The sequence below is a fragment of the Phaethon aethereus genome, assembly GCF_964289735.1.
Source record: "Phaethon aethereus genome assembly, chromosome: 20".
Taxonomy (NCBI): Eukaryota; Metazoa; Chordata; class Aves; order Phaethontiformes; family Phaethontidae; genus Phaethon; species Phaethon aethereus.
The window spans coordinates 4105206-4131628 of record NC_138596.1 but is presented as its reverse complement, the minus strand read 5'-3'; the positions used below and the strand labels follow the sequence as shown (position 1 = coordinate 4131628).

General features: G+C 53.3%; 1 protein-coding gene across 5 annotated transcripts in view; it reads left to right on the top strand.

Moving 5' to 3' along the window:
- ASTN2 (astrotactin 2) overlaps positions 1-26423 on the top strand; it is a 358363-nt gene that overhangs the window by 169701 nt on the left and 162239 nt on the right. For all 5 annotated transcript variants that reach the window (XM_082009184.1, XM_082009183.1, XM_082009180.1 and 2 more), the window contains one exon: positions 23496-23646. In XM_082009184.1, the coding sequence (XP_081865310.1) occupies positions 23496-23646 (151 nt within the window). The remainder of the gene's footprint in view (positions 1-23495; positions 23647-26423) is intronic.

The following is a 26423-nucleotide window of genomic DNA, read 5'->3' as shown; positions in this document are numbered from 1 at the left end:
TGTGCAAAGCCCGGCTGGAGTAGCTGCAGCAGGTAGCTGGAGCGAAGTCCCTGAGCTCTGGCCTCTCCGCGGCAGCTGTGACAGTCTGACCTGTGTCGGCACATCGCCTGCTGTAACGGGTGTTCTGAGCTTGGCAAGGTTCGTCTGGGCTCTCCTGGCGTTCCCGGGGGGAGCGGGGCCGGGAAGGCTCATGCAGTTTAGTGGGGGCTGAGCTGTTTGCAGGGCCAGCATGGCGCCTGGTGTGCGGTGTTGATCCTGGGTCAGGTGCCCACGCAGGCTCTTCCTCAGAGCAAAGCTCAGAAATAAAACCCAGCGCCAAGCGCCGGGCTGCCTGTCTAGGAAATCCACACCTCTGCTCTGACTTGGGGCCACAGAGTCCCGGCAAAGTCAGTCCCACGTCCTCTGCCGCAGCTCCGGCGCTGCCCGGTGCTGCTGCGGTCCCTCTCGCCGTTGCGTGCCAGCACGACCATGCAGCGTGCCAGCGTCTGCCCCGTGCGTCTCGCAGCGAGGGACTTTCACCCACAGCGCAGGAATGCTGCTGCTCTGGGAATTGCTGCTTTTTCTGGCAGGGGATGGTGACGCCGCAGAAGGCAGAGGAGGACACGCTCGGGCGGGGGGCTGTGCCACTTGAGCGGCTTCCACGGTGCAAGTGGAACAGCTTCTGCGTGTTCATTCTTGCTTTTGGTGGCTGAAGCAGGGATACGTGCATCATCTTTTAATTGCACGTATGTGCATGCAACCCCTCACTCGGGGAGGTGCAGCTCCCTGCCCGCACAGGGGAGATGGCATCAACGGGACAGCTGGGACATCGATCACAGACCCATCCACCTCCTGGGTGGCGGCTGCCTCTCTCTGTCTCAGTTCTCTTGTTATAAAATCAGCAGTTTTTTTAGTAGGATCACCTCTGGCTTGGCCGAGACGCTGTTTGCAGGGAGGTGGCTTTGCCGTTGGGCACCGCACGGGGCATGGTCCCCCAAGACGTGCTCTTGCTCTCTGGGCTGGGCAATGGGAGCCTGGATGGGAAGAGTCATCAAGTCCTACGACTTTGACGCCAGCAGACACTGCTGCTAAACTCCTCCTCCTTCTGATGAGGACACTAGTGCAAATATCCAAGAGGACCCCAGAGAGCTTGAGAAATGGTACTGAAAGCGCCTCGTCTCATCTTCCAGCCCAACGGAAAGGCAGCTTTTGTACCGTCTCTGAGCCACCTCACGGTTCCATGTGGATCCGTGTCCATGGTCTCTTCGCTAATAATCTCCCCACATCACTCTATCAAGTTGCTTGTTGAAGTCTAGACAGATCAGGTATTTCCCTTTCCTCAAAAAGGCCCCAAGACAGATTCTTGTATCGTGGAAAGACAAGGGGCGATCCGATGCTCTTCAGAGGCGGCAGGTAGGCACAGAGAGAGGCGACGGCGACCGGCGCGTCTGGCTGGCGCACAGCCGTGGTGCATCCAGGCCTGGTGCCGGGGCTGATCCCCGTGGGGATGTGCTGCCTCGTGCCCCGGGCCCGTGAGCTGTGCAAGCCCCCGTTGGCACATCCAGGAGCTTCCCAAGCTTCAACCAGCTTCAAGCCCTCCTTGGCTCGGCCCATCCCAAAGGTCTCTGGTCCCCAACATGTCCTCTCCCAGTGCAGAGCCCCCCGGAGCCCCCTGGGAAGGAGGGGTTCCTGCCTTCTCCTGGTGACAGAATCAATACCAAAGGCCTCCATTAATATTCTAGGAATGGCAGAGAAGATTGACTGCCTCATTAGCAGGCATCGTGTGAAACTCTGACAATAATTAACAACTCAACGGTCTTATTTGCTGGCCTATCACAGAAGTATTCAATCAAAAATGTAATTTGCTCGACACTCCCATTTACCATAAAGAGAATATTCCTTCAAAGTTTTAAATAGACTAATTAAGAGGGAAGAAATACAGGGAAAAAAATTATTAACAGTACAGTTTTAATGGGAAATTACTGGAGCGTATTAATAATGCAATAACCATTTTTAACAGCTGTCTGTCAGTTTGTGGGCCGGGGTAATTAAATTAGTCACTAAAGGGTTAGTCAAATTAGGCGTTGGAGAGCAGCGCCAGGGCTAACGAAGGCACATCAGGTTTAATGCTCTGGCACACGAAGGAGGAAGGGACGCCGAAGGAGGATGGGATGCCGAAGGAGGATGAGAAGCTGAAGGAGGAGGGGATGCTGACGTTCGTGGCAGGATCCCCCCGAGGTCCCCAGGGCCCGTGCAGGGGGAGCCCCCGGTCACCCCAGGCACCGGCACCTCGTGTCTCCTCTCCTCGGTTTAGATGAACCCGTCGTGCTGGGTGATGCGAGGAGCGGGGCAGAGCTACGCCTTGGTGAAAGCTGGGTCGTCTCCGGAAGAATAATAAGAAAGGGTCTTATGTGAGCATGAGCACGGCCCAGGGTGGTCCCTGTGACGTCTGCTTCAGCCTGATGCTGCTTGGGTTTTTAATCTCTTTCTGCGAGCCAGAAGGCAGCTGTGCAGGGGCTTTTTGGCAGTTGCTTTCAAGGCTTTTATATTCTGTGGGTTTCAGGCTTGCGTTCCCCCTTCCTCCACCCCTTCACCCCTTTTGAAATGAATCGCAGTTAATTTTGGATGTTGTTGAGCCTGAAAACACATCTTTCTTGCCGCCAGCCTATTAAAAAATGTATTTACAGCTCCATAAAGCAAAGCCAGCTGTCAAGGTAACGTCCTGCTGGCTCCCATGTGTTCAGGGCGGAGAGTAAGGATTTGGAGAGATACTTGCTTGCATGATCTCAGTGAAGACTTTAAGCCCAACGGAGAGGTTTCTGGCTGAGAAAATAATTGTGTCCCCACCCGGGAGGTGTCTGTGGGAAGCATCGGTGCCTGGGGACACGAGGTGCTTGCGTTCCCAGCCAGAGGATGCTGCTGCAATTCCCTTTCCTTCTCTGCTCCGTAAATCAGGATGGGGATGCTGGTGTCTGGCTTTGAGTGGGAAAGGATTACTCCTTCCAGTGTGGTTTTTTGAGATTTGGGATGTTTTTTCCATTTTATATTGATGTTGTAGGACCTTTTCTATAGTATGTTCGTGTGGAAAAACAAAATGACACAAAGCAGTAGCAAAACCCCAGAGAAAAACCCTCACCTATCAAGAGGTACCAAACAATGTGGTGGGTGGGGTGTTTGGAGGGCACAGAAGTCTCTGAAACCATGGTCTAAATCATGCAGAACAAGGACATAAATTTCCATATATCAGCTAAATGGTCTGGGCTTTTCTGGGAAACTTTCTTGCTCTGATTTTACAGAGAAGCGCTCTCGAGATTTGAAAGTGATAGAGGTGATGGCAAAGCCTGTGCTTTCCTGTGAGAAGTTTCAACTTTCATGAATCAGTGGGGTTTTTTTGCATAATCTTTCTCCCCTAACCCCCATTTAAAAATCTAGTTAGTTACAGAGACAACCCTACCTGCCTGAGGTGCTTGGGACTTTCTGCTCCTCTTTTTATATTGTTAAGAAAGCTGTAAAGCTAGCAGTTGCTTTAACTGGGCGATTTGGGGGGGAAAATGTGCCCCGCATGGCACGCGGAGTCAAATAAATGCCCAGTGGAAGCAGCTCTGGTTCAGCTGTTGACTCTGCAAGTAGCTTCAAGAGGAGAATCCCAGGAGAAGGGAAATGGTAAAACCCATCAAACTCACCAAAACACCTCACTATCCCAACAACTGCCAAGAAAACGTTCCCGCCCATATTGCAGCAGGGTGAGCGGCCGGGCTGGGCACTCGAGTGAAGGCAAGTCCTCCTCTTTCTCTCATGTTGGAGAATTACAAGCCGTATAGATTATTTTAATGGCCATATTACTTCCAACTGTGCCTCCACCATCTGTTCTTCCCCAATTACAGATGCAAAAACCCAGCATGTTTCTCCATTCCGGCAGTAGAGAATGAAATATAAGCGCTGTAAAAGGGTGTATATTCTTTCAACAATGTAGTTGGCACCTGCAATATTTTGCTCACACTTGTGACCCGTGTCGGTTGGGATGCTCTGCCTGGTCCCTCCGCACCGCTCCTGCCCGATGCCCGGATCCACGGTGGCAGAGGGAAGTGTTGATAAGAGGAAGAGGATGGTGTGCTCCATGATTTGTCCGAGCTGTGCGGGGCAGCTGAATTATTAACGTTGACCAAGGGTCTAAGTGCTACAAAACTTGACAAGAACCTCTTACCTCCAGCACAGCGATAAACAGGATTGAGGCACGGTGGGAGAGAGGGAATTAAGACAGAACATCAAAGACTGGATTCTGTCAAGTAAATCATGCCATTGCTTCAGTAAAAGAGCCCCTAAATGTTTTATTAGGGATTTTCAACAACTACCAAAATTAAGATGGAAGGGATGAATTATTAAAAAATAGATTAACTAAACTAGCCTCTGAATTAAACATGAAAGGTACCTATCGGGAGCGGCATGGACACCGTGTGCTGCATGCATCCGAGTCCTTCAGACGGAGGTGGCCCGGAGAGGGGGAGCGGCGATGTGGGGGGTGATGGAGAGCCCCAAGCTGCTCCGCCGGGCCGGGGTTGCGCTGCCGGGGCGCAGAGAGGCTGGCTGCAGGGAGGGCAGAGTGCCGGGCGCTGCGTAGGCATCAAAGGAGGAGTGTCTGCCTCGGGGAGGTGCAGGCTAGATACGCGAGGTGGAGCGAAAAAACCGACGCTGGCCCTCTGTCAGATAATGCAGGGAGCGTAGGTAGAAAAAGGTGACTTGCCTGAAGTAGCTGAGTCAGGAGCTGTGCTTTCTTTTGCTGTCTGCTAGTGTTGTGGTGTAACCCGGTAGGCAGCTACGCAGCACGCAGCCGTTGGCTCCCTCCCGGTGGGATGGGGGAGAGAATCAGGAAAAAAAGGTAAAACTTGTGAGCTGAGATAACGACAATTTAATAGGACAGAAAAGGAAAGGAAAGGAATAATAATGATAAAAGAATATACAAAAAACAAGTGATGCACAATACAATTGCTCACCACTTGCTGACCGATGCCCAGCCAGTCCCTGAGCAGTGACCACCGCCACCCCGCCAACTCCCCCCAGTTTCGTTGTTCAGCATGACGTCGTACAGTACACAATAGCCCTTTGGGCAGTTGGGGTCAGCTGTCGCAACTTCTTGTGCCTCCCAGCCTCCTCGCTGGCAGGGCGGTGTGAGAGGCTGAAGAGTCCTTGACTTTAGTGTAAGCACTGCTCAGCAACTAAAACATCAGTGTGTAATCAACATTATTCTCATCCTAAATACAAAACACAGCACTGTACCAGCTACTAGGAAGAAAATTAACTCTATCCCAGCCGAAACCAGGACAGCTAGTCTGGTGTTACCAACTCAGAGTCATCTGTGGCAGGAGAGGGACTGAGCCTGCATACAGCTCAGGCTGTGGTTGGCACTGGGGACCTGCTCCACCAGATTTGATACTCGCAGCAGGGTAAGGAGGGTTTGCAGGGCTGGAGAGCCCCTGGGTGGGTGAGGAGTGCTCCCACGGTCCCTCCCGCCAGCACACCTGGGAGGATGGGGACGTGGTTTGGGTGGTGCCAACAGCTGGGCACTGCTGGCGCTGCCCCAGCCGGCGCAGGGAGCATGTCCACGCCTTTGCTTAGTTCAGACATAGTGTTCTGCCCCCCAGCTTGCCTGTAGGCGGGTGATTTCAGTGTCCTGTGCTACATTTCTCCCACTTGTCAAATAGAGACAATATATTAATCACTTCTTAGGAAATTAGGAAGTGTCCATGTGAGCTGAATTTGCTGGTAAGTGCCCTTGCAGTACTGTCCGCCCTGACGTTACGCGTGCAGGGCTACGGCAGCCCGTGAAGGTAAAGTACAGTCAAGACCAGGAGGTGAAGAGATGCTGTTGTCTCTGGTTTGTTTTATTCCAGGCCCCAGGAGGGCGGGAGCATTGTCTCCAGGTGCTAAGCACAAAATGTGGTGGAATTTCTATTTATTTGTTCTCCCTCTCTTTCTTCTTCCCCAACATGTTCAAAGCTCTTACTTGCAAGGCTACAGTTAAAATCCTCCGAATATCAGCGGTAGTACAGCTGCTGGGAACAACTCACAGTGTGTACAGTAGCACTGCTTTAAGGTGACTCTGATGGAACAGGCAGAGGCTTAATTCATAGTAATAATAAAACACTATTTGCAGTTATAGGCTGCTTTTCATCTCACGACTCAAAGGAGCATTAATTAACTGCGCAGCACGGTGGGAGGTAGGTAGCTGTTGTTGTCCCTGTTTTACAGATGAGGAGTCTGGAGTGTTGACACATCCTGTGAGTTGCCCACGGTCGTGCGGTAATTCACTATCGGAGTCTGCAGCCGATCCCGAAATGCCAGCTCCTGCTCGGGGCGTTATTCCTGAGAATGCTCTCTGCTCGTCTCCGCTGGCAGAGCAGCCCCTCGGGAGTTTAGAGGTCATCTTCATTTCTTTAAACCGAGTTTGGATTTGGATAGACAGAGGTGAATATCGCTGAAGTCCAATTTGAGTCTTCTAATGTGAATTAGGCCAAACACTGAAAGCAAGTTCATTGCCCTCGGGCCAGCGATGGGGCAGCGCTTCAGCTTTGTGGTGCTCTTTCCATTGAGAGAAAAACTTGGAGAAATAAGTTAAGCTCAGTCTTTGCTATGATCCCCGCTTTTTGCAAATACATATGGAGAAGCCTGTTTGAGTGAAATGGTAAAAATACAACCACTGCCTGTGTTCTGCTTGTAAATCCCCAGGTTTGCCTCTCCGGTGAGCTCTGCCTCCAAAAACATCCTACTTGACTCTTTTTCCAAGGGTCACATTCGCAGAGGCTTGCTTCTGCTGCTGCTTATTGGCTGAAAAATCCATGTTTTGCCCCTCGTGTATGTAATCGAAGAGGAGTCCTGGCCTGTATTTTGGGAGAGTGTTTGTCTGAGAGGCTCTGATGCGGCATTGGGTCGGCATCGCTCTCCGTGCAGCTGCAGGGTGGAGCGAGTCAGGCTGAGAGGTCACCCCGTGGAGTGGGGTGCACGCTGCCGTGGGTGTCGGGGTGGGATCAGCCCTCTCTTGCCCCCCACCTCCTCCGAGGGCCCACGCAATGCTCTCAGCTCCCCTTTCTACCTGGAGGCACCGACTGCCATGGGCTCTGATGGGTGCTCCCGGCACCCATCGGAAGATCTTCACCCATTGCTCCCGGCCCTGGCAGAGGTGGTTTGGGGGGTTCGTGGTGGGACCATGGAGGGTCACATCTCTGCATGTCTGCCTCTGGTGCCTTTCTGAGGAAGCAAATTGTATTCTGGGCATCGTCCTCAGCCCCTCGGGGCAGACCTTGGATTAGCATGGAAGCTTTTCCATTCAGTCTTCTTAATGAAGATAGACACCAAAATAAAGGTGGCGAGTGAAATGTGATGGGCAGGAGAAGGAAGCTGGTCCTGCAGCGTGCAAATGCTCTTCTTGTCTTTTTTTTTTCCCCACCTCCCTTTCTCCTGTCATCAATCTGCTGTTGCTAAATGAGCAGCCGGAGCGCGGGTTCCCAGGCAGACTTCCCCCTGATAGGTTTTGACAGATCTAATCAGGCAGGAGTGGTGACGACCATGTCCCGCTCTCCTGTGAATTGCGGTTCAAACTGAATATCCTTCACCGTGACACTGACAACTGAAACGAACCTGATGGCTGAGATCTGGCTGGCCCAAGGGGAGGGATGCTCCTGGCCCGTGCACGCCTGCCTGCAGCTCCCATCGTTGCCCGCAGGCTCGGGCCCCCCGTGCATCCCTTGCAACCTCTGCCGTAGCGCAGCTCTTCTAAACGCCTTTAACATGGGACACTTAGTGCCAATAATTGAGCTCAGGGAAGACTCTGCCAGGAGGTGTAGTCTCTTCTGCCTTTAATAAATGCATATATTCTTTATCTTCTGCTTTATAATGCAACAGCGGGCAATTAGCCCTGCTCGGCAGATCTAAGCTTGGGTAGCTACAATGTCAAGAGGCGAAAAACCAGGACAGCACAGCAAGGGCAATGAGTCCTGTTGTGGGCGCTGGGATTTTGGCATCTTGCAGGTTTGTGTCTCATGGTGGATCTGTGGTGTTTAAGACCGTGCAAAGCACAAGGAGGTTTTTTCCATAATCGACGCTTTCCGTCTCTGTCGCAAACGGTGTTTTAGCTGTCTAATGCTACGTGTGAGCTCAAGACCTTCCCTTTCCTCAGGAAGGCCAGTACCAGACTCATCCTTCTCTCCTTGGCACCCATTGCGAGTAGTTCCAAGGGCTGTAGACTGGGACTGATTTGACTGCACTTAGGAGTAGCTTAGATCACCCTTAGATCTCTGTCTAAGCTAGTCCCTGAGGCTGACTGTTCTAATCAGTGGAGATCTGGTCCGCGACGCTCTGGGCACTGATCAGCTCTTGCTGCAATCCATGACCTCCTTAGGGCAGGGGCATCATCCCCAAAATGAGCCAGTCTGCCCCGGTGTGTTTGGAGGGAGCCCAAAGTGACCAGTCTGTGTGTGTGCTGGGATGGGGATGGTGTGCCGAGTCCTGTCCTCGGTGGGATGGGTGGGCTGAATCCTGTCCTCGGTGTCCCTGAGGCCTGGGGAAGGGTTGGTCTGGCCACTTCTGGACCGGCAGCAGTCAGGTCTCAGCCCTGTGCCCGCTCACGGGAAATGCCATTGGCACCAGCGGATGCTCCGTGCGAGGAATGCAATCCCCTGTAGTCATTTCTTGGGATTTGGGTCTGGGGTCTCCGGTTTTAACCACATCAGACCCAGTCCCACAGCACAATCTCAAGCTGGCACGGTTCCTGCTTCCCAGCACGGAGCTCCCAAGTGAAATGCCGTTACATGCACCCTGCTTCAGCCTCTCTGCCTTTAACCCTCTCTCTTCCTCAGGTAAATGATGATGTTCCCTGTTCCATGTTCAACTCCCCACTCAATTTATCTTGTTTATTGACCCAAGCAGAAAGTCAATGTTTTCTTCATCTGCCATTTGCTTCGATGGCAGCCAGTTTGGTTCAGCAGGAACAAAAATGGATGCAACAGAGTTCAGTGCCAGATTTTTTGCCTTTTTTTTTTTTTTTAAATGCTGATTCTCCTTTTTTCTGAACACACCTGGCTCTGGACACAGCTCGGCAGCCTTCGCTATGCGATATGGCTGCAGGCAAGGCTAAAAATGTGCAGCAATTACCCCGCAAGTCGAGGAGCCGGGAGGAAGCCTGCGGGCCGGCTCATTACAGGCAGGCGTTGCTGCAGCCAGGGCTGCCCGCTTGCTCCCGGTGGGTGCTGTTTGTTTGCAAATCGTTGGCTTCTGGGGATTTCATGTGCATTTGAAGCTCTGTCTCTTCCTCAGAACTCTGAAGGTGATGCTTTGCAGCTGTCACCTGGATCAGAGATTTTCAGGCACGGCGCCGTGCGCTCCCGGGGGCTGCGGTTTGCGACGGGGGTGTGAAAGGGGATGGGGAAAAGCTTGCTCGTGTCTCCGCTGGGGTATTTGTAAGACTGCAAATCAGGAAAGGTTTATTGAAGTGCACTGAAGAGAGCCGCCCCAAGTGCAGGTCTAAATACAGCTTCTGCGCCCAAGAGTTTGCAAGTTGGGGACAGCGTGTGGCTGCTTTGTGAGGTCTGTCCGGGCAGCGCTTGCCGACGTGGTGTTGAGAGGGGTTTGGGGCATGGGGCATCTTTGCAGGGCAGATACAAGACAAACCCTCCTGGCAGTGTGGTTTTAAGACATCCAAGGTGATCTAGTGGGCTGTGGCCATCACACAGGGTGGTCCTGGTCCTCCCTCAGCCATGCCCATCACTTCCCCCATGCCAACGGTGGCATCTCTCTGATCCTGGACGGCGCTTGTTCAGGGATTTAAAGCAGCAGAAAACCCCTCTCCTTCTCCGTGGTAGGAGATTATTTGCTCTCAAGTGCCCCCATCTCCAGGCAGGTGTGAGATGGGTCCCTACCAAAGGCAGCAGCAGATCAGGGTGCTTCTCGCCTCTGGAGACCAGACCCATGGAGGTAATGTCCTGAGAAGGGCTCAGTAACCAGCGGCTTACCGAGGAGGGTGCTGCCCTTCTGACAAACCCGCTGTACTCCGAGGAGCTGCTAATGGATGCTGGGCACATTGGAAAACACAGTCTGCATTGGGTACCCAGATAAGAGCCAAGTCCTTTTGAAAAATCTGCCCATACGGATGGAAAATCCCTATGCAAATCTCTCCCTAGGTATAAAATTAATTGGATTCCAACTTCAAAGACTACTTCTGGAAACAAGCTGTAAATAGTCTAGCTGTGCCTCAGTTCCTCTGTCTGCGGACATTGACCTGGCTTTTTCAAAGCCAGTGAGTGTTGCTGATAGAAGGTGCTATATATAGCAGCAAAGCTATGCATGTATGTATACGTATGCATAAATGCATCCCTAGTACCTCACCCATGTGAGTGGTGTTTTCTAAAATACAACTCATGGGTTTGGGTCTCCAAAAAGCTCTCGTTTTGCTTCTCATGGGCTCTTCCCCCTCTCTCTGGGCTCTTCCCCCTCTCTCTATGCAGCCGTAGGTACCCCCACGCCGTGGGACGCTTGCTCACCTGGTGCCGTGGATCTGTGGGGAGCCAGGGGGTGGAGGGGCTCTGGTGGTCCCTGGGATGTGGAGGGGTTGGTGAAGGTCACACAGCTGTGTGGCTTTCGGGAGGGGTTCAGCTGGATGGAGCTTTATTGCAGAGCCTGGAGCCGCACGGGGATGCTGAGCTGCTGCAGTGTTACAGGGCTCGCTTCTCCACGGGCTGTCCTGCCCGGAGCGAGCGTCTCGTCAGGACAGGGATCTCCCGTCCCAAGGCTTATCCCTGCCCGTGCGGAGACGACCGATCCCCAGCACCCGATTTCCCACAGGCTTGACGCTGTCTGTTCCCAACGGATCGATAGGAGCATCTGTGAAAAATCAGGGCATAGATGTCTGATCCTGCAGCCCTGGCTGTTTCCTATTTATCTAATCTAATTCTATCGGCATTTCTAAAGTGCTTATCGTCACCGCATCTAAGCACTTTATACGTTTCTTGAGAAAAAAAATCCCAATTGCTGTGTAGACAGAGTGGTTGCATCTGGGATGCGGCTGGTCCTGGTGCCTGGGTGCAGGCAAACGACAGGCTGAAGGGCAACCCCCTCCTTCTCCCAGTTTCCCTACAAAGTCCAACTTCCCCTGGTGGCTAAAAAGTCAGATCCAGAAGAGTCCATTAGAACAGAAGACTTGCCCAAAATACCCTCAAAGGCTATAAAAGAGAAGGAAAACCTCAGGGACTCATTTGTGCCTAAGCAGATGCTGAAGTCTGAGCCCCAGGCTGGGATTTTCAAGCTTGCCATTGCAAAATGCTCACGATGACCGAAGGCAGATACAGCCCCCCATGCCGTACCCCGTACCGGGTCTGTCCCCAGCAGCCGTGGGGTACTGTAGGACATCTCTGCCTCCGTGGGGCTGGGGGACGAGCTGCGGCCCTGAGGGGGCTGTGCCACCCCGAGGGCTGGGGCACAGGAGCGAGGGATGGAGCCAGCATGTGGGCTGGGGTCCTTCCAGCTCCCCTCTGCCTTTCTGGCCTCTCCAATTCCCAATTTCTAGGTGGGAAAAACAGGGTGGAGAGATGGGAACTGCTGCAGCCAAGCTCTCTTTGGGGCTAGAATATATGTCTGTGTTTAAATGGGAAAATCCTTTAGCTCATCACAGGCTCAGCCCTTCGGGATGACAAACAAGCAGTAACCTGAAATCTTGGTTTGCTGACGGCTGATTATTTTGAAGGGCAAAGACAAGGGGAAGGTGGCTGGATGCTCAGTTCCTCTCCAGTGTCTGATCGGGTCCATGTTGGGGGTGGATACGGCTGAGGTAGCGAGGAGATGCCCAGAGCTCATCACGGCAGTGAGATTAATGGCATTTTTCGCCATGCCACGTGGAGTCTATGTGAATTTGTGTTTTATCTGAACCAGCCCAGGCAAGGCTGCAATCACTGCCTGGTACTGAGGTGGCCTGACCCGTCTCATGGTATTTTCAGCCTTTAATAATTTAGGATGAGAGATGTCTAGGCTTTTGCTCGATTGCTTGTTTTTCTAACATTTCTTTTTCTCCCCCAGGCAAAACTGTTGCAGAGGATTGAGGCAGACGTTTTGTGGAGGGTCTCTCTTTTACAAGCAAAGAACTGCCTTAATTTGGCTAGCTTAGAAGCGCTTTTGAAAAACTTGAATTGCTGCACGCCGCGTGAAGTCTTGTTTGATTTCAGCAGCAAGAGTCGGCAGCAGTCCTCCATGCCCGAGCACGGCCGAGCATCCCCGCTCCGCAGCGCTGGCCACGGGCCTGAGGGAGGGAGACAGCAGCTGGCCAAAAATACCAAGTGTAACAGGGAAGGGGAACTGAGGCAATGGGGGAGAGGAGTGGGCTATACTGGGACAAGAGGGGAAGAGGACGGTGAGCAGGCAGGCAGGAGCCTGCCGGGGCGATTTGGCTGCGGGGAGAGCTCTGCCCACCAAAGGCAACTGCTGCTGAAAAATGTCCTCTTTTTTCAGACTGAATGCCTTCCCCTTCCTCCCTGCCTGGAATAAAACCCCGATTCGGCTCCTCTTTAGCAAATGTTATCAAGTTTGCGCAACTCCAAAGCCAGGAGGTGCCAGGGTCAGTTTGCTGTGCAGCCTTCAGGCAGCCCCTCTGTGCATATGCATTATGAAACCGTCTTTAATGGCATGATCATATCCTGGTTTTTCACCTTTGCCTTGCTCAGCACAGCCGATGAACCTGCTCTGGGAATGATCTGCATTAATGTGGAGCTGTAAAAACTTCAACCAAAGTCAATGAGAGCTGTGCTTTGAGCAGGGGAAGTGTCATTTAATGCTAAGCACTCTGAAAAATCAAGTCTAAATGTCTCAAATTTGGTGCATGTAATGTAGTGGATGTTTTTTATATTACAGTTCCCGGGCCTTAGCTCCGCATCTGTAAAATGGCGATAGTAACAGGGAGATTGGGAACTTAATCACTTTATTGGTTGTGAAATACTGCTGCTTTCTGGTATTGAGCAAAGAAGAAACAACCCATGAGGAGCTGAGTAATTGTGCATGCAGAACAGCATCCAAATGGAGTACAATAAAGTAGGAGCTATGCGTCCTCCAAGGAGGAGAAAACGAGATACAGAGAAGCTGCAGCTGAAGTTGTTAGTGGGGTGCTGAGGAGCCTGCGGATGTTCATAGGTGCTGGGGTGGGTTTTGGGATGCCTCGATGTCGAGCTCGGGACTGTTTCAGGCACCCAGAGGCACCCGGCTACAGCTCAGCACCATCACCTTTGGTGTTTGGAGAGAGATAGGTCCTTCAGGTGAACCTCCTGTATGTGGTCTCGCAATCAAGACCTTCATCAAAGTGCCTAATTACCAGAGACTGAATTAAGGTTGCTTTGGCAACCTTAGTCTCACATTTTCTTAAGTTTTAAGTATGTGACATTGCAACCTCTGTAATTTCCTTTGTTATAGTTTTTCTGCATCCAGAGACCGGTGCGTACCCGCGTGGCATGGCCGCGGCTCCCGTTCGCGGCATGGAGCTCGATGGCTGCCCAGCTTTGCGGCGCCCGTCTTACCCGCAGCCCTGCCAACACGGGCTTTCCTCGGAGGCTTGGTCTGGGTCTGCGTTGCAGAGCGGATGCTCTGCAGGATCCCTTTGCCGGCAGAGATCCCACCATCCAAGCGGAGATCGCCGGGAGGTGTCATCCACCTCAGAGGGCGTTGTTCCCCGTGACTTGAACCGTGGGGCACCGCGCGTGGCGCTGGACGTGGGTGGCAGGGCTGCGGGGAGGGCTGGGTTGCGTCCAAGCGAGGAGGGATGATGATAGCAGAGCCCATGCCGAGCTGCTGCAGAAGTGTGATCCCACGGAGGATCGGGTGCCGGGCTGGCCTTGGTTCCGACATGCGGTTCTGGGGCCAGAGCCCGGAGTTTAATCAACATCAAACCAGCTTTCTCCCCCCACCACCGCCCCTCTCCGCTCCTCCTGCGGCGTGGTGTGTTTTGCTCCATCCCGCCAGAGAAGCCCACGGGATTCCTGGCCGCCCCCCGCACGGTGCACGTCAGCGTTTCGTTGGCAGGGCCGCTCGAGGCGGTTTTGGGTGCCTCCTTTCACGGCAGCCTGCAGAAGGTCTTGCCAGCAGCGTCAGCGAGGTCTGCTCGGCTCCGAGCAGCTCGGCCGTGGCGAGCCACGAGCCCTCCCTGTGATCTCTCGTTTCTCCTTCTGCAGAGATTTTTTCCTTCCTTGGCATCACCATGTTATCTCTGAGTGTGCAAAAAAACAGTTGGGCCTTTTTTGTTTCTAAAATTAAGGCAAAAATGCATTTACAAATTCACTATTTTGAAATTAATGTTATGAGAGGATGGGATGGAAGGAATTGCTGAGCAAACTGAGCTAGTAAAAATATTAATTAGCATAGAGAAACCATTTGATAATTTTCACTTACGTATTTTTTAATTATGCATTGCTGCCTTTACTGATAACCCCGGTGCCAATAGAGTGATCCATTTTGCTAGATAAACATATTATGTTGCGAGTTAATTAGTGCTCAATTACTACCAATTAATACATATTACGATTACTAATTCGGTGTTGAACAGGCAGATTCCACTACTATTAACTGTTTAGATTATTAATATTTGGAGCTGCCTAGAGCCCTTCACCAAAAGGTGTTTATTGGTGTGAGGGGCCAGGTGACTCTTCATTGAGCCTGGAGCTTTCTGTTCCTGGTGGTCTAAATGCTATGTTTTTTAATTATTTATTTTCGTAAGATGTTGAAACTCTGCTTTTCCCATGCTTCGGGCTTGCTGCCATTTTTTGAGCTTTTAGAATTCATTTTACAAAGTTGTTCTTTGTAGCTGAAGTTAGGAGGAGCAGCGTAGGGAGAGGGACAGGTCGGGCTCATCTGGGATAACTTTGCGTGCTTCGTAGGTAAATGACTTAATAAAGCTGAAGTAGGTATGTCTGGCTCTGTCTGGTGACGTAGTCAGCAAAGGGAAACGGAGTCCTCTGAAGCTGAAAACATCAGCTGGGATGATAGGACCAGTTGTGGTAATAAGAGCAAGTGCGTGGAAGGGGGGGGGGAAGTAGTTTTGTCAGCGCTGGATGCCCTCGAAACGGGGGCATCGCATCCCCGCCTTGAGGAATTCGCTCCCGATGAAGCTAACGAGGGGCTGGTGGAAGATGCGCCGGCGCAGGCACGTTTGCCCGGTGCAGTGTGACGGGGCTGAGCCCCTGCAGCCTGCCAGGACGTGGCTGTTGGGGCTCCAAAACGATATAAAACAGGAGGATAAAGCTGGGGACCTCAAAAATGGCTGGGAAAGCTGTATTTTCAATAAATGCAGAACAGGGTGGTGGGGGTACAGAGCAATGCCCATCCCTTTTGCTGCGACGTGCCGGGGTGGGACGCAATGCTGGGCAGTGCTGTTTCTTCTCCTGGCTGGTGTCCTCAGGTGCTTAGTGTGGGTTTTCTGTCCCACCAAGGGTGCTTGCTGTCCTCCAAGCCCCTGTCCCATCCCATCCCATCCCATCCCATCCCATCCCATCCCGCGTTTTGCTGTTGGAGGTGCGTGGCACACAGGAGCATCCTGACGGAACCGCCACCATGTGGGAAAGGCAACCCGCCAAATTTGGGATTAATTACAAGCCACAGTGAAGCGGACGCTGACATGTGTAATTCCCAGCGCGCTTACTGACTGTGCTTTATCATCCCTGTTAAGGCTCGTGCGCCGTTTCTTAAACCCCCCGGTGCCGAGGTTGCCTGGGAGGCTGAGCCAGCACGGCCTGCATTTGCCTTCGGCTCACGCGGGGTTGAAGCGGCGACCATGGTGCCTCCCTGAAACAGGGGAGAAAATGCTCAGAATTAAAAATATCTTGTTTATCTCATCCGTGACATCCTGGTCCTTCGTACGGCAGAGCTGTGCTGCCTCCGAGGGAGCTGCGGCGGGGTGGAGGGTCCTGGCGAGCCCAGGCATCCCCCAGGACGTCGCTGCGTGCGACGGGCTTTCCAAGCTCCCTTTTATTCCGGTGTGTTTGTTTTTGCTTTGATTTGCTGTAATTAAATTTCTGGCCTTTCTGGTTGCCAAGGTGAGCTTCAAAACTCTCCGGCGGAGCGATGGTTTTATTGAATCTCTAGCAAATTATTGAAGCGTGGTAGGGAATTTTTCACACTTTCAACCTCAGGGTTTTTGGGAGAGTGTTTTTGCAAGTGTTTGTTATAGTATTACCACAAACAGTGAGAGTACCCAGAAAATTTATAGTAAGCAGCTCATCAGCAGTGATGTGTCAGCATAGCTCCATCGAGGCGCCTTCTCCAACATCACTCAAGTAAAGATGATTTCTCCCAGTTTAAGACTTGGAGCAGAAAGATCATTTCCTTGTATCAGCACTAGTGTGGCCAGCAGGAGCAGGGCAGGGATCGTGCCCCTGTGCTCGGCACTGGTGAGGCCGCACCTCGAATCCTCTGTTCAGAGTTGGGCCCCTCACTACCAGAAGGACATTGAGGTGCTGGGGTGTGTCCAGGGAAGGGCAACAAAGCTGGTGAGGGGTCTGGAGCACAAGTCTTATGAGGAGCCGCTGAGGGAACTGGGGTTGTTCAGTCTGGAGAAGAGGAGGCTGAGGGGAGCCCTCATCGCTCTCTACAACTACCTGAAAGGGGGTTGTGGTGAGGTGGGTGTTGGTCTCTTCTCCGAAGTTACAAGAGATAATGGCCTCAAATTGTTTAGATTGGTTATTAGGAACAATTTCTTCACAAAAGAGTTGTCAGGCATTGGAACGGTTGCCCAGGGGTGTGGTGGAGTCCCCATCCCTGGAGGTGTTTAAAAGACATGTAGATGTGGTGCTCAGGGACATGGTTTAGTGGTGGACTTGGCAGTGTTGGTTAACAGTTGGACTTGATGATCTTAAAGGTCTTTTCCAACCCAAACAATTCTATGATTCTATGATTCTATGGATGGTGTTTTTTCTTCAAACTTCCCAGCACTATTAGAGTGTCTGAAAAGTGTCTGTGAATGCGCTGGGCAGAAACTCAGTTTTTCTGCATAAAATACTAAATCTGCTGCATGCACACACCTCTTCAGGCACTGCGCTAGGAAACCTGGTTGGAGATGTGAGCTGAAGCACGCCAAAGTTTCAGACTGTGAAGCCCCTGAGTTAGAAGCTGCCACCCTCTCACCGGGTCCTCCAGCGCTGCGGCTGGCGATGAACTTCTCCAGAGCATCCCAGCGTGGTCAATGTGCAGATGGACTTGCTCGGGAGGTAGCTCGTGGTTTGGTGCTGCGGGAGGTGGTTGCTGCATTCACTACAGACGTGGTAGATGGTGTAGTGGCTGCAGGAGAGGGCTGTAGGAGAGAATGGTCTCTTGTTGCAGGCAGAATAAAAAAGAGAAGAAAACCTGGAAAAAACATATTCTGTTGCTTTTAAATCGGAGACCGCTTTTCTCAGGTGACCATTTATTGCACTTTCATCATATTTTGGGTGTTTAAGTGCGTGGCCCTCTGTACAGAACAGCTGAGCCTGTGGTATAATCAAACCTGGTTGGAATTGTACTGTGAGCGCAGGAAGTGCTAAAAGTCCTAAAAATAACTTTGAAAGCATCTCCAGTTGGACATTCAACAGTGGTGAGCATCTGTAATCCTGATCTCTTGTTGCCTTGGCTCCCCGTCCTAAACGTGGAGAAAATAACACCCAGCGAACAGAAGCTGTGAGCGTACGAGCTAACGTTCGTGAGACGCTGTGGGGAGGGGGAAGCCGCAGGGGAAGGGATGGCTCTGCCTTTGCAGGCAAGTGGGAGCGTCACGTGCTGGAAGCGGGGCTGGGGCTGCGGACGGTGGTACCTTGGGGTCCCGAGGGGTCTGCTTGCAGCCGGGGAGCCAACCCCGCGTGCTGGTCAAATCCCAACGCTTCACTTCTGAATGCTGGGCTTTGCAGATGCAATTTGGTTTTTTATCATTTATATGTAATGCTTTTAGAAAAAAAGGTGATTATGAGTTTTGCAGTACGCCCTCGGCTGGGGGTACGCATGTCGATCAGGCAGGCAGAGCCGTCGTGCCCATTTCTGGGATGAATTTTGCTGGGCATTGAGTGAACACGCTGAGCTCTTCCCAGCCTTAACAAGCCCAAGCGCTGCAGGCAGGAAGCCGGGGGTGAAGGGCTGGGTTAACTTTGCTTCTGCTGCAGCCCATAGTTCCCCCTCCAATTTGATATTTCAATCTTGCAACTGAGAGTACCTACTCTTCCTGGCTCACCATCTTCCACCCAGCATTTGCAATTCGTGGCTGGTAAAGAAGTTTCCAGCCCACGTGGCTGCAGACAAAAAAGAGGCAGAACCATTTGCACAGCAAAAAGGCTCATGCATGTCCCACTCCCACCGATCCCATTAATATCTTCGAGCGGTTTACTCTGAAGCTCGAGGAAGAGTTCGGCAACCTCACTAATGATTTCAGCGCTGGCCGGATTAGCAGAGGAAAGCGGGGGCTTAGTGGGGGAAAAAAGAGATGTGAGGGAGAAGAGAAAAGGAGCGGAGGAAGGCAGGAGCGGGGTAGGTGATGCTCGGAGAGAGCATTTGCTGGGGAGGAATAACCTGCCCACCACGTGGATGGGGACTTCAGCTGTTGCAGGTCTGGGGCTGTGACTGGGGACTCCTCAGAGGCGTTTTCCCCCAGGGTGGGCATCCAGCTCCTCCTGGAAACTGCCCCGGAGGGATGGGTGCTCGGCTTGAGCTGCGCCCTCGGCATGTTTCGGGGCTGGATGGGGCTGCGATGGGGTCTGGAAGGGGGAAGGAGCCATGTGAGCAGCCGTGGGGCAGAGGGTGAGTGTCCCTCTGGGTAAAGCCATCTCTGGGTGAGGTGACCTGATGGGGCAGAGAAGAAGGGTGAAAGGCAGAGGACATCCGGGTTTAACCCCTGGCTGATCATAACGGGAAAAGAGAGCAAAGTCCGCTCAGGGGGACTCCTCGCTGGTGGGCTCATGGTGGCGAGGAGACCGGCCCTTTCTCAAGCCTCGCAGCATAGCAGACTTTTTGTGGCCAGAGCTGGTCAAAGTTGCTCAGGCAAGCCGCTGCCGGGCTGAAAAATGCACTCTGGCTGGAAATCGCTCTGTACTGTTTTGTAAGTGTATCAGCCCTGAAGTTCCCTGTTGAATGGGGTCTTGCCAATGGAAGTAGGAAACAGCGTGAGTTGCTGGACATGAGGCATCCTGGCTTGGCTGCGCTGCGCGGTTTTGGGTCCCCGCTCTCTACCGGTCCCTCCTTTAGGACGAAACTGCAGGTGACACAGCATCATGCTTTTTGCTGCCAGTGTGTCCTGTCTCAGAAACTCATGAACCCCAAATCTCCTCCCGATCCCTCTCCAAACACAGCTCAGGGAGCAAATGGCAGAGCAGCACTGGCTTAGTCCCCAGCTCGCATCCTTTTCTTTGTTTTTCTCAGTGATGGTTAACTTTGTAAGGACACCGAAGTCTTTAACCATTAGCAGGCAATAAAAAGGGGCAGCTGAGTTGGATAACACCCACTAATCCCCTTCCAGGATGAGCTGGAGAGAAGAGCCACTGCGAAGCTCAGGAGCTTATTCTGAGATGAGTGCTTTGGAGGCTTTGAGAATTGCATGGTGTTGGTATTTCATGAATAAATAACCCCCAGTGATATTTGTCACTGAATCTGGTTCATTAATGAGGGCCTGGAACAAAGCAGGAGGATGGAGAAAAGTATTTTCGAGGGAATCGAGGTGAGTGTGGGCACAGGGCTGGGTGAAGATGGGTGCCGTGGTCTGCACCGCAGGGGCTGTGCCCAGCCCGCTGGAGAGCCCTGCCGTTGTGCGTCGTTAGAGAAGGAGCGTGTGTGTGTGTTCGTAGACGTGCACGTGCTTGCGGAGAGAATCTGGCACTAGAAAGTAGGTTGCTCGCCCCAAAATGCCCTTTTTGACGGGACCCAGCATCTGCCTCAGGGCGGTGGGGAATTGCCTCATCCTCCCCTACGCCAGGTGCCGAGCCCTGCCTGGTCCCTGCAGTTTCGGTGCCTGGGTCTGGCCAGGGCCACCGGCAGCTTCCCCCGGCTCTCCAGTGTGCTCCGGGCACGGCACAAACTGTGCAGCCCGTCTCCTTCATCCTGCCTTGTCAGGACGGATCCGGGGGTTACTCGGTGAAATTCAGTGCGGATAGATGGAGAACAGGAGGAAAGAGCTGTTCTTTTGCAGGCAGCTCGTTACCGCAGGGAAGGGGATTCATCCATCAGGGCTGGTCTATCTGATGTGCCCGGGCGGTGGGGAGGGGACGGCTGCCGCCGGCGGGCACCGCGCAATGGAGGCCAGGCACTGCCATCGCTCCTCAAGCGTGCCCTGCCTTGGCGCTGCCGGCTCTCCAGGCCGGGGCTGGGGGCTGCGGTCCCCACGGCGGGCAGGGAGGGGTGGGCAGGGGCCGCTGCCGGAGCTGCGTGGGTGGAAAATCATCCCCTCCGTGCCGCGTGTCGCCCATCCCATTGTCACTGGTGGAGGCAGGTCATTAATTAGTGCTCTTCACCCCTTAAAATTAAAAGGAGCCACTGAGGCTGGCAGTGCCAAGGCTTGGCAGCGCCTGCCTGCGCTGAGCCTGGCTCCTCCGGCCCCTCCGGAGGCAGACGAAAGCAAAGGTTGCTCCCAGCTCGCCCCGAGCATCGCCACAGCCCTCTCCCTGCTGACATCCCCCTTGTCAGGGTGCCGCGTTGAAGTGATGCTCCTCTAATGTGACGGCCGACGCAGAAGCAATCCGGCCGAGCAGCCTCCCTCCGTCTGCTGGCAGCACCGTCACCCCGCTCCCCTCGCCACTGACATTTGAACACTTCCCTCCGGCTCCTCTTCCCTGCTTTGCAGCTAGGTTAATATTTTAATACAATTAATGGCTCATTCCAGCTTGGCTGCCCCTGCCCGTGCTTTGTTGGGGGTCATCCCTTGTGCCAGGCATGATTTTGGGGAGCGCGGTTCCCGTTCCCGTCCTCTGCCCTCCCAGGGGCAGAAGGTCGGTTTGTGCTTCCGGATTTTAATTAAAAGCGTGACAAGCTGCCCCTTCCAGCCCCAGCCCGGGAGCATGGCACCGTGCGGGATGAGCTGGCTTCTCCCGGCAGCACTGCGGCTCTCGGGAGCTACTCCGGCCGCGGATTCAGCCCCAGGGTCTCCTTTACACCACCCAAGTCAGCTGTAGCTCCTCGCCTTCTCCCTCCACGGACGTGGGAGATGCCGGAGGGTCTGGGTGTTCGGTGGCCAAGTGGAAAAGCCATGAGGGAGGGTGGGGGCACGGTTCTCCTTGCAGTCCGCCTACGATGAGAAGCCCGTCGGGAGGACCAGATGGGGCTGAGCTTTCTGGGTGGGCGGTGGAGGAGTTGTCATGGTTTGTTGTTTTTGGGGTTTTTTTTAAATAATTCTCCCTACGTTAATAAACAGTGGGTTTGGTTGGTAAAGAATATGCCCTTTCTCTCCCACCACCTCTCCAGCAGAAATACGTGCCCTGATCTAATATATTCTTTCTATGCCTTTCTCACTCCCTTCAGAGGAGCTGCAAATTCTGGTGGGAACAGAGTGCTAATAGAAAAGGGCCTCTAAAGATATTTGAAACATGACCGAGAAAGGACAGAGGGAGATTCAGCTCCAAATATGCTGGAAAATCTAGGAGGTGGGCCAAGAAAGGGGTAATATCGGAAACGTGATGACCAAGAGGGAAAAGTTAATTGGGAAGCGTTAGCTGGGGTGAAAGTGGGCAGCACAGACATGAATTTGCTACGTGGGGCGGCAGCGCAGCCGGAGGCACCGCGGTGGGCACGGAGCTACCCTGGCACTGGGGTACCTCGTCTGCCCCGACCCACAGTAGCGGAGAAGTTGCACTTCACCTCTGTCCCAGCAGGGACGTGCCTATTTACCAGTTCTTGCTGGTTTTATGGTGTTTTTCCTTGTTGAAAGTCCCAGCTTCTGGAATCCTGTGATTGCTTGGAAATCTGGAATCTGCAACATCATGACTTCAGGACTGCATAGGGCTTTATGTCTTTGGGTTTGCTCTCTGGGTAGTTTCTAGCCCTCAAGTTTGCAGGGAAAAGCTCGATTATGCCCTAAAGGCTCAGAAAGCAGAAGGCAAATTTAGGGGTGGAAAAAACCCAAACCACCTAGTGATTGATTTATTTTAAACATCTCATCATTTTTCTGCCAATCTCATTATATTTTTTTTGGATGCCCGACTCAGGATTGTTTCGAGCGTTTGGTACTGGCAGGGCGTGTGTGCGCGAGCCGGCGGCGTGTGTGCGCAGGGGCCCTCCGCTGATAGATAATGCAGTGCTAGTTCGAGACAGCAGTGTGGTGGTCTTCGAGGGCTGCTGAATATTCCTCCACTGCTGTTTCATTGCCAAGCACACGGTTTTCAATGTAAAACCCCTCAAAAAAGGGAGACTAGCACTGGGTGTTGAGTCATTGGGCAACTTCTTAGGTGCTGGTGGGAGAGCAGGGGAGATGCTAAAGGGGAACAAACACCCCTGGGACTCCTGGCATTGCCTTAGGGGGTATATTAAGGTCAGAGGGGTCAGTTTTTATTTGCAGCCCACTGTGTATAAAAATCTAATAAATACCTTGTGGAGGTCAAGTCCATCGCCATCAGTGGCTTGTTCTGTGACCTCGGGTAAATCGCTTTGTCTCTCTTCTGTCGGTGAGAGGGTGATGGGATCTGTTGCCCAGGATGGGTTGCAGGTATCAGTTAATATATAAAATGTGCTTCGAAGATGAAAAATATCTTGGAGATGCTTAAAGCTCTTGACAAGCATCTGTGTTCCCTTTGCAGGAACCCAGCAGAAAGCAAAGAAGTGCCAGAATACTTCGTCACAGACAAAATCTGCTGTGCGCGCAGCTCGCAGAGGCAGGGCTGGGAGCTTCCCAAGGCTTTAAATGGCCGTTGAATTCGTAGACATTTATGCTTCTTGCTGGCTTAAGAGAGGGGTGTCCCAGCGCGGCCGTGCCCGGGGCTTTGCAGAGCCGTCACGGGGCCGGAGCAGTGCAGCAGAGCGCTGTGCCTGCAGCCGTCTCTGCGTCCCCTGCTCCGGGTCCCCCGTCCCCGAGCACAGGCAGGAGCCTCCGCACCCCCAGCCCAGTAAGCGTGAAACCCAGTTTTGCATGGCTTTCCAGCTTCAGCAGTGTCCCCAGGTGATGGACGGGGCGTGAGCGCTCGGGGAGGCTTGGCCCAGCTGTGAAACCTTCAGGAGGGGTTTCCCTGTTGTGGATTTGCTGTTGTCTCATATGGGGTTGGATTCAAACACAACTCCAGGCTGTTGATAAAGTCTCTTTTAGTTGCCAGTTTGCATGAAAATGGTAGATAATTTCTTTGAAACCCCATAACTGATTGGTTTTCATCAAGAATTTCAGACTTATGCAGTAAATTTATTTTATATAGCGTAATCACAAAGCCTTAGTTTTCTTGGGAAGCCTCCTTTTCCTCACTTTTGCTAATCAAAATGATGTGATTTTGCCAGAGCAGCTTTCTTTGTGGGTTGCCCAGACCATGCCATGCGCTGCCAGCTCCCTGCCAGCCCTAACGGTGCCTTTTCTCTCCAAGGGAAGAAGCGATGCTGTCCACCTACTTTGAAACCATCAATGACTTGCTCTCCTCCTTCGGCCCGGTCCGAGACTGCTCCCGCAACAACGGTGGCTGTACCCGCAACTTCAAGTGCGTTTCAGATCGCAAGGTGGACTCGACGGGCTGCGTGGTAGGTGCCGCGGCTGCTGGCCCCTGGGGCTGGGCGTCTGCTCTGGGGACAAGCCAGAGGGGGACGTTGCCTGCTCTCATTCTGGGGACGTGGCCAAGGGGATGTGCATGCTGGCGATGGGCTTCTCCCGACCCTGGGGCCTTCATGGCAAAGCACGCAGGCCTTGAGGGCCTCCGGGAAGGAGCCCAGGGACTCAGGTGTGCAAAAGAGCAAAGGATGAGGCTGATGGTCATTTTCCTGCTGGTCAAGACGCACGGGTTGAAAGCAGTCTCACTTTTCTCCTGCCTTGCGCTTCCCAGCATGGGAGAAGGATGAGGCATCTCCCCATCCTCTCCCTCCCCGTGCCCCTCTGACAGCCTCAGAGTTCTGGGTTGTTTCTGGACGTGCTCACGTCTTGCTGGACAATCTGCTGTGTCCTCGGCTTCGCAATCCCCCCTGCAGAGGAGCTCTTTGACCCCAGACATTAGTTTTGGGCAGAGGCTCTGAACCACTCCCAGCTACCGATGCGCAGAGGGCTTTGGCCGTTCTTCCAGGCGGCAGCAGCAGCGCTCAGCACCTCTCCCGGCTCTAACCCTTGACAGTAAAGCTGCCCCTTCCCGGCACGTGGGGCTTGCACGGGTCCGGTAGCGACGCGCAGAGATGCAGCGGCAGAGCCTTGGGAAACCGGGGGAACCATGGAGTGCCCCGTCTCATCTGCCTGCTGCAGGAGCCCCTGCCTGCCAGGCAGCGGGTGGTGACCCCCCAGGGGTCCAGAGCTCCTCACCCGCTCCTCCCGCCCGGCAAACACATCCCCGCTGCTCCGAAGCCCCCAAGCCCCTCTGCCCCTTCCCCTCCCTCTCGCCGCAGGCAGAGCCCCCGTCGCCCCATCCCTCCCATCCCAGCAGAGGCGGGAGTTAACTGTCTCTTTATTTATTGAAGATGTTTACACGCGGCAGCCGGGAAAGGTCAGGCTGGAGCGGTGCCGTCCCGGGGGTGGCATTTTCATTATCCCTTTCTCCGGCTGCTTGTTAAGGCCATTTAGCACGACAGCCTGACGTGTCACCAGCAGCGCCTGGTGCCGTCTCCCCTTGCCACTCCTCTCCCTTTTCTCCTTTCTTTTCCCATTGTCATTTTCTTTTGTTCCTTTTTCCAAGGAACGGCTGCCTTTCTAGTCCTTTAGGGCGTTTTGCCCGTTTTTTGGGGGTGTTATTTTGCTCTGAATGCCAACGTGCTTCCCAGACACTGTCAGAAATAATTGGGGCTCCGATCATCCCATGCCGCTGGGAAGAGATGCCTCTTTTTAAAAGTCAGGATATATTAAGGTAGCAAGTGTCAATAAATTACAGGCCTAGCACTCGACATGCCAGTGTGCAGAGAGGCACAAATTGAAAACTGTGTCACTCGGGGAAAATAACCCCCCTGCTCCTGTAATGCCTAAGTGAGGCTTTACGTAAGGAGAGCGACCCGCGTGCAGTGGGCCAGGAGGAAGACAGGAGAAGCGGCAGGAGTCGTTCTCCCGGAGCACGTCCCCTCCCCGAGAGCCGTGGGTGAGGGGTGACACACAGGGGCGCGGGACCCCCCCACCCCCCTGCATCGCGCTGGGCTACCGGGGCCGTGCAGCCCGTGGGGCAGGAGGCGGCCGCCGAGGTGCCCGTCTCTCCTCCCTCCGCTCTTCGCTCTTCGCCCCTTTTTCTCGCCGCTGCAGGAGTGTGAGGCTGCTCTGCCCCTCTCCGCAGCCCCCGGCCGTGGGGTGAAGCCCCCCCAGCTCCCCAGCTGCAGGACAGCAGAGCTGAGCTCCCCGGGGTCAGTTTGGAGATGGCTGCTGCATCCCACCTCTGGTCCACGTCTCTCCCTGCTTCCCATCGGACTGATGGGCGCAGTGCTCCATCCCTCCTGGCTCTCCCAGCCCCGTGCGACGTTTTACACTCATCGCCTGCGCGTAGGTCCCCAGCAACGGCAGGGGTGTGAGCAAAGGTCCGGAGGACACTGACCCGTGTTTCTGATGGTGGCCCGTGGCCGTGGTCTGGGGAACAGCTGAACGGGTGGGCAGGCAGCACTGCCCCCAGCCCCAGGTCGTGCTCATGGCGCTGAGTGGGGTGGCAGGTGATGGGAGCTGAGTTTCGGAGCTCGCCCCAGCACCGGCGTTTGATCTTGCGGCACTTTCTGCACCAGCCCCTGCGCTGGGCGATACATCCCCTCCTCATCCTGCCCCTGTTCCCAGAGTCTGCCAGGTGTGAGCTGGGCTTCCAGTGCGAGCGGGGATGGGGTCATTTGCTGCAAATTTGCAGGGATGTCAGTTAGTTTTAGAGCTGAACTGCTGTGAACTCAATTTGCCAATTTGGTAAGTGCTATGGGCAATATCGGGATGTAATTTAATTAAGCTATCCCCTTTTTATGGAGTTCAGGGAGCATTCGTGTACTAATTTTAGCACTAGGTTTGCTTCAGCTTTACTCTGGACACTGTTTCGCAAATCATGACATGTTGTTAATCTTTACCAGTCAACAGTTTATTAATTTGCCAAGGACCACAGAAGTATATAATCAGTGGTTCATCAATCAAGGCTAAATCCAACAAATGTTCCAGGCAGGTACTGAGCATAAAATATACATGCAGCCTTGTAAGCAATTAATACACAGCAGAGCCGGCGCCTAGCCGCTCAACCGGGGAACGGCACAAATCTCAAAGATTTCTTATTCCTTTTATATATAATCATCATCTGTTACCAGTTTCTTCATGCCCTTAATACAGCTTCCAGTAATTCCGCGAGGACTGGGGATGTATTTATCTTTGGGCTTTT